The sequence below is a fragment of the Pyxicephalus adspersus genome, chromosome 12, assembly GCF_032062135.1.
Source record: "Pyxicephalus adspersus chromosome 12, UCB_Pads_2.0, whole genome shotgun sequence".
NCBI classification, from domain to species: Eukaryota; Metazoa; Chordata; class Amphibia; order Anura; family Pyxicephalidae; genus Pyxicephalus; species Pyxicephalus adspersus.
In genome coordinates, this window is record NC_092869.1 from 48,316,643 (window position 1) to 48,324,658 (window position 8,016).

At 38.9% G+C, this 8,016-nt stretch overlaps 1 protein-coding gene across 1 annotated transcript in view; it reads right to left on the reverse strand.

Annotated features, from left to right (window-relative positions):
• Window positions 1-13: 13 nt before the first annotated feature.
• Window positions 14-8,016, reverse strand: part of LOC140341802 (serine/threonine-protein phosphatase 4 regulatory subunit 4-like) — a 14,580-nt gene continuing 6,577 nt past the window's right edge. The window contains exons 7-17 of the mRNA XM_072427676.1: window positions 7,901-7,984; window positions 6,483-6,665; window positions 6,023-6,128; window positions 4,963-5,110; window positions 4,299-4,443; window positions 3,581-3,622; window positions 2,075-2,149; window positions 1,310-1,379; window positions 1,140-1,220; window positions 954-1,047; window positions 14-155 (exon numbers count right to left, since the gene is read on the reverse strand). Of these exons, the coding sequence (XP_072283777.1) occupies window positions 14-155; window positions 954-1,047; window positions 1,140-1,220; window positions 1,310-1,379; window positions 2,075-2,149; window positions 3,581-3,622; window positions 4,299-4,443; window positions 4,963-5,110; window positions 6,023-6,128; window positions 6,483-6,665; window positions 7,901-7,984 (1,170 nt within the window). The remainder of the gene's footprint in view (window positions 156-953; window positions 1,048-1,139; window positions 1,221-1,309; window positions 1,380-2,074; window positions 2,150-3,580; window positions 3,623-4,298; window positions 4,444-4,962; window positions 5,111-6,022; window positions 6,129-6,482; window positions 6,666-7,900; window positions 7,985-8,016) is intronic.

Genomic DNA, 8,016 nt, shown 5'->3' on the forward strand with positions numbered 1-8,016 from the left:
AGTGAGGAGACTCTCAAAGTGCATACATGTAGGTAGAATACACAAAAACAAGAAAACGCCTCTTAAAACATAAACATGCTAAAAATACACTTTCTCTCTTACCAACAAATGGTAGCAAAACATTCTTTCCCACACCAATCACAGAATTACTTTTGCTGTAAAAGATAATAAAATGTCTGTTAAACAAAGTCAGTAATATTTTTAGATTTTTAGAGGTTTGAAAAGGTGAATAAAGGTCGATGCCAAACATTTTATTTGGAAAAAAAGGTGAGGGATTGGAATCTGCGAGACTTATACTTCCATTATACTTATACTGCGAGACTTATACTTCCATTATACTTATACTGCGAGACTTATACTTCCATATTACAGTCAGTCTATACAATCTGAAGTTCATCTAAAGTTTTACCTTTCACTTCAGATTGAGAATTGAAGATTTAGACGCTTCCTTAGTCTCAGTGAATTGTCCCCTTTTTAAGTTGCTCCTACATCCTATAATGCTGGATAAATGTGCAAAAAATATCTGTTCTAACTACAGTTTTTGAACATTTAAAGAATAACCCCCCATCCAGATTGCAGTTTCCCAATAAATAAAGTAAAGTTTGTACATAACCCTCTGAAATGTAGTAAATATCAACTTTGAATTTTAAAGAGATAAAAAAAAAATTACATCTGGAAAACCCTTATGGCTTAGTACTTTTATCCTTTTACAGGATGGCTCTTCTCAGGACCCATTTGAAGCTGCTCTTAGAAAAAGTGACTGTACTTTGGAAATCATTTGATTTATTTTGGCATCTCTGCCAAGCATTCAGTTCAGAACCACGAGCTCTACTTGAAAAGGATTAAAATGATTATCATTACATCAGATTAAAGTGAACCTGTCATGAGAGAATAAAGGGGATCACTGAAAATGTCTCTTGGGACTGGTCGCTATGAAAGTAAAAATATCTTACTTGGTCTTGTCGAGGGAGCTGTGTTTCGGGTGCATTACATGGCTGCTGAATGATTGGCTCCTGATAAGCTTGCTCTTCTTGCTTTCTCTGACAACTGCGTATAAACAGACGTGACAGCGTGAGTCCTGATTTTACTGTGTGATGTCAGCACAGTGATGTCACAGGTCACATGACCTTTACACTTACTTGTTTGTGTGCCCGAGGAGCTTCCAGAGATTACCGTCGGAAGTGATTTCGGTAATGCTGATCCCGTTTTACTGTCTCTACCTAAAACAAAGCAGAAAGTCAGAGAAAAGCCAACTGGAGACACAGAATCTGAACGCACTTCAATTAATTTGCTTCAAACAAGCACTCACGCTTCCTGTCATAATTCTTCTCATTGCTGGAACGAGCTTCACTTTGTTGTTTTTCTTTTTCTATTTGTTCCTACAAATTAAAAAAAACAAAGCAAAACTTCATTTTACACCGGCCTTACATATTAAATGTACATCTTTATTTACTTTTAGCATAGGTTGATAGCTGAAGTTTGTTTTTTCAGCAGTGGTCTGGCTTTAGGGGGAATATGGGATGAATGGCTTGATGCGAGCTTTGCACTGTATGGGAATGCCACCTTGATGGGTGGATGTCTGGAGTACTGGGCACCTCCCTGGCGGACTGCCCCACGTAATACCCACATGAGATGCTGAGTCTTCATGATTGAAATAACTAAAATTCAATGAATGAAAAGGACAAATCAGGGACAGTCAGGCTGGGGAGGAAAGGGCAACATGAAATTCCAGGAGAGGAATCTTTGCTGTGCCCAATGAAGCCGGGCAGAGGACCAGAGACCAGTATTGCCTGTGGCCTCCCTCTAGATGATCCTTTCCCCCAGCTGAGCTTTGCTTCCTCATATTAGATCCTCCAGCAAGGAGAACAATGAGCAGCACATTAATGCCACCACAAAATCTTATTCCAGATCCCCTGAGATTAGAAGTCAGAAGCAGCAATGCCTTAAATGATCCCACACTGCAGACATAGCCTAATAATCTATAATTACAGGACGTGTACGGATAGACTTTAAGGTACAGCTTGAGCTCAGTTAACATCACAAGATGTTTCCTATAAGTCTATTGTAAACATACCATTTCTAGCAGTAAGTGCTCCTCTCTTTCCTTTTCCTGGTCCAATAAGTCTTTTTCAAAGAAACGTTTTTGAAACTGTAAAGAAATACAACATAAACAATTTACAAATGGATTATTACAGGTGCAATAATAAAGGGTTTATCTAAAACACTCCGGAAGTTACATAGAACCAGCACATATATATAAGGTGGTGTGTAAAATGAGGTTCCATTGTGTGAGCTGAACTTATTGGGGCTGATTTATTTAAGTTCTTCAAGACTGAACAAGATGAACTATCATGAATTAACTTGGGCAATCCAGAAAACCTTAAATAGATCAAGACTTAAAATAGTTGCCAACTGATGGCAAATGATTTTTAAGGAATCAATTCCAGGTTTGCTGGATCACCCAGGTTCTCCCATAATAGTTCATCTTGTCCAGTCTTGGAGAACTTTCAGGCTTATTAATTCCCGGCTATTTTGCATATAGCATCTCTAACAAAGTCACATTGTGTGTCACTGTGGTGCTGTGATGTGTTCATTGTGATGAACCGGCTGGCAAGTGAAACATATTTTTCAGTCTTTTCTTATGATCACATGAGATTTGGTGAAAAATAAGATTGTTTCCATATAATTTATTTTTCTGTGCACACACTATGTAAATGTTTACAGGTGATAGCACAATGTGCTTTTTATGCAATATGAACATTTTTTTCACATTTTTATCCATTTGTCAGTCCGGAATACCACATCTGAAGAGGGTATTCATTAAAATATTGTTCCAAATAAAAGGCTTTTATGTCCAAAGAAGTAACAATGATTTACAAGGGCATGATAATTATTATTACACAATATTTGTATAGCGCTGACATAATATGCAGCACTGTACAAAGTCCATAGTCATGTCCCTAACTGTCCTTCAAAGGAGTTCACAATCTAATGCCCCCCCATAGTCATATGTTATTATCACAGTCTAAGGTCAATTTGGGAGGAAGCCAAATAACCTAACTGCATGTTTTTGGAATGTGGGAGGAAACCCACACAAATATGGGGAGAACCTGCAAACTCCATGCAGATGGTGTCCTGGTTGAGATTTAAACCTGGGACCCAGCACTGCAAAGGCCGCCACCATGGTTAGCACTCTGCATGTAGTTATTTTCAAATCATCAACAGCTGCTCCATTTCTGAACATTACATTGTCTTGCTGTTCGACTTTCCGCCATTATAGTATTATGGAAACTACTGAAGTTCAGGTGCACAAACAGGTGCACAGGTAATCAGAGCTTGTGTTTTCTGAAAGGAGAAATTTTCCGGTTGCTGCACTGTACTGTACTTTGTACGGTTGTTTGTGACAGCGACAGATAAAAACTTGGGAAACCACTGGCAGATGTGTGCCCAACATAAAAAAAGAGTTTATATTTTATATCCTAAACTAGAATCTGGCACTATGACGACAAAAACAACTTTTTACCTCCTGATTTTTAACATAAATTTCTGGATAGCATTAAAAAAATAAAGAGATTCTTACAGCATCTATGGAAAGCTCCATCCGGTCCAGCTCCAGGACAGTCTGTACAAATATAGAAGATACATCTTGTTAAACCACAAATACATATTTATTTATATATATAAGGTGAACATATCCTCAATTTTTTACTTCTTGTCAAGGGAGGAAACATTAAAGTAATCTAATATTTTACATGTATTAAGTTTATGTATTAAGCACTGTGCACTAGGAAATGATAAAACAAAACTAATAAACCTGATTTGCACTAAAGACAGTAAAAAATGCAGTGCCAACTTGATTTGCAAGTTGCATTACTTGCTTTGCTTTGCATTTTGAAAACTTACCAGTTCCCATTCATTAAGGTTTGCAGAATAAGTAATAACATTTAAATTGGACCTTCCACTAAAACAGATGATCTGCTTTAATACCACGTGTTATTAACAACCAGCGTCCTGATCACACTTGTAATTAAATTCTTTTAAACATGTTTTTCATGCTTAAATATTTCTCTCCCGGTAAATCAAAAATCAACTGGCCCTAAAAATTTTGTAGGCGCTCTCACTAATTGATCACCTTTTTTTGAACCAACACTGCAGTGGCCTCTGATGTGTTCGGTATCACAGAGATCTTCCCTCACTACATGTATGCAAATTATGATTTAGGCCAATGTCCAGAGCTCTAATACTTCATTTTCATTGACCTGATCTTTATTGTAGCACAAAACTGAGATATTTCTCACCCTTTTTACTACCGCAAGGACGTCTCTGTCCTTCTCCTGGCACAGAAGTTTCCTGACGCACATTTCCAGCTGCTGCAACAAATGTTTATCCGCTGGAAGCTTCAGCGTGGACTTCAGCTTTGGCAACATGTAGCAAACCTTCATCCTAGGACATGGAGATAAACAATGAGAACGCAGAATAATTTGTGAATATCTATGGAATAATTTAAGGTGCTTATTAGGCCTGAAAATAACTGCAGTTTGGACTGTGTTCTGGTGAAATCTTTATATAACATGGAGGTCTTGGTGGAGGTTTTATAACTTGGCTAACTTGGTGGAGGTCCTGGTTTAAGCAGCCCATGGACATGATGGGACATTCAGCCAGACTGAGTGATGGTTTCGTGTCTGAATTGGGGGACCATTAGATGTCTCTCTAACACTCACTGAAAAAATGTTTAGCAAAACATTCCCAATTGCTACTTCAGCTTTACGAATATATTGCAGAGCTGATGACATGAAGAATACATATATACCTGATTTCACTCTGAATCATTGATTTCTAAGACCAATAACAAATGCCACCCATCTCCAGATCTATACATGCAAAAACATATTTCCATACATCTGTATGGGTTTATATGGCTACATATGGTATTTTGAGTTTTAAGATTTATTGTCCACTTACCTAACATTGGCAACAGGATCACTGGTCAGCTCTAGCACAGAGAGGTAAAAGTATTTGCAGAAGAAAGACTTTGAAAAGAACTCCATGATATATTCACAGGTGTCCAGGAACCTCTGCCGGTTCCAGTAGCTCTTCCCCTGACCTAGTTCTAGAAAACAAAAATGGCACAGTAAGCAAGGCTGAAAAAAAACATTTTCAGTGTATATTGATTCTGTCACCAATATAAAAAGTCTTATGATATTCCTAGCACAACTCATTGTTTCTTCAGAAACTGCTTATTGTTTGTTCCATAGACCTCTATCTCTGTACAGGACACAACAGAGAATATATAAATAAAGAATAAGTGCATTTTGCACTTTTTTTGCCGGCGCCATATAATATACCCATCCCTTTCCTGTCCCTCCACCTCCAAAATAAACCACGTCCCGCAGGTCCTGTGCTGACCTGCAATTATTTGCTGTTTATTCATGTTTCTAAGGGGGTTTGCTTCAAGTTCCATCTACCATGACCAACCAATGCATATGAAACAGCTGAACTTCACCCTCCATCCTGCAAAATGCTTTATTGCACTTAAAAGTGCTTGGTCCCACCATTACCTCACTTCCAGAAGCATTTTACCAAAAGGGCTTAAATATGGGGATATCCCCCATGATTACCTGCCTTGGGTAATGAGTGTCATATTGTGAGGTCCTGGTGGGATTGTGTACTTTCAATGATGAAAGATAAAATATGGTTGCATTCCTTGTGCTGTTTGCTCTGCTTAGACAAAGCAAATCTTTTCTTTTTTTTGGCCTAACCAAAAAAAAAAAGTAGAATGCTATATTTTATTCTGTACATGGTATATTGTGAACACCCAGTTGATGAATAAGTAGGATGCTCATTTGTGGGGTCCCTACCATCTATTCTTTTCCCGGCTGTAAATTAATTATTTGCAACCCCGGTAGTTACACCCCAGCACAAGCTTGTAGTGGATAAGTTGGATTTGACAGCCAGAAAGGTTTTAAAGGTTTACATTTGGGTGATGTTGTAAAAAAAAAAAAAATCAAATGGATTCACGTACGTTCCACCAGTTTCTGGATGATTTCATGCCTTTGCTCCTGTTTTCGATTATAGCGTAGGAATATACACAACGTCCGGCTTGCCGCTTTCTGCACCGGTAACACATTCTGCAAACAAAGCAGCACATTTAAAAATCTAGTGTGGATAGTGAAACCCCTCCTAATGGGCATAGATGGTTGGCAGACCTGGAAACTCAGCACAGGGATAGTGGGGAACATCTTACAATAGGTTCATCATGTGTGCAGATGGGCACAGCAGTTATGAAGATCTGGGAACGGGAAAGAATGTAATTGTCCTTGACCCCCACTTTCTCCAGGGTCCCAAATGACAGAATTTCAGGGCAGGAAAGCTCTGCATTTGGGTCATCTACTTTCAATTTGTTCAAGGCCCCATCATGTCTAAAAGAGTTCTTGCAATTTAGTTTGTTATTTCAGACAGTGTATATAGAAAATGAGTCTTACATTAGTTAAAATAATGGTGAACATTCTGTGCAGGAACCGATAATAGATCTGATCGCTGGAAATGATGTGAGGCAAGCAGGAGAATTTCTGTAGTAACTTCTCATGGCTACGCCATTTCAGGGAGCTGGCGACTCGCTGCTCTGCTGAGGTCAGTGCTGGGACCAGGTCAGGTACAATCATGAGCTGCAAAGCAAACATAACTTTGAGTAAAGAAGTCACATAGAGATTTCACAATCTGCCGCTAGAGGGTGGAATACTACCAAGCTTATATGACTCTCAGATCTCTAATGGTGCAGAAGCTATAAAATGAATCAATACATGGAAAAGCCATGCAAAGTGTGATCACATAACCTGATCTTTCCTCCGTATACCCATCATGAGCCATAAGATGTGTCCCTGTGTCATGTACCTAATAGGAGACAAATGCACATGCTACAAAACTGTAACCAACTTTCATCTAAATTATTTTCGAGAAGCATGTCCAGACGGGCAGCCAGAGGTTGCTATTATGTCCCTTTCCCCCATTAAGGCAAAATGATCTTTAGGAAAGAGGCAATGCAAGAAATGACAGGTTGGATCTCCACCTGGAGTCACGGCCAGGCATGTACATGCTCAAATGCCAGTGCCAGGTTGCCAACAATATTTTATACACCCTGACAGCCCAGCCACAAAAAGTTATGTGGTGCCAGGCATCATGGAACCCAGAAATTTAACAGTAAACAAAGAACTGAGTTCAACTTTACAATGCAGCATGTAAGAGCTTGTGTACACAAATGCTGTTATCAAACACTGCCTATGGATATTATATGTAGCACAGCTCAAACACATGCAACGGGCTACGCTGAACCTGCTTTTTATGCATCCTAAAAATCTGTTACAAATTGCAGCACAAAATATGTGAAGCACTGTCTTCTACAATATACCAATAAAGTGAATAGGAATCTGCTGACACCATTACATATAAAGAATGTTGCTACTTTGTAATTTACCTTGATTACCCAGCTGGAAAGCAACTAAAGTAGTGATGTTGGAGTTTAGCTGTAAAAATGTATTGATTGAATGTCCTGCAGCATTTGTAATTTCTTTTTTGGTTTGTTTATGGGAATAACTATTATCCACCATCCTAAACTAACCATCTGTGGAGTGGCTTTTATGATCAGCAGTCTGTGACAAATCTGAGCACCAGGCATGTCTTATGGATGGCAGAGCAATCATCACTTTGGCATGGACACCTATACTAAGTTCTGGGAGTAGTGACCTGTTACCTCAAACTTATCTTTGCCATAGGGCGGCCATAAATGAAGAGAGTGCCCAGGTCAGACCTGCCTGGGTAAATCAGTTTTAGAAACCTTAAAAATTCCTTTCCATTATCACCCCTAAACCTGTTGACATTCAACCAGCTTGGCGTCAGTGCAGACCTTGTTATCTAACCCTGAGTTGTCGCCTCCGCTTGTCATGAGCTCCAGAGTTTCCGGAAGATGATCTATTAACCCGTCCAGAACCTGCAAAAGAGGCCATTGTTAAATACTAACTC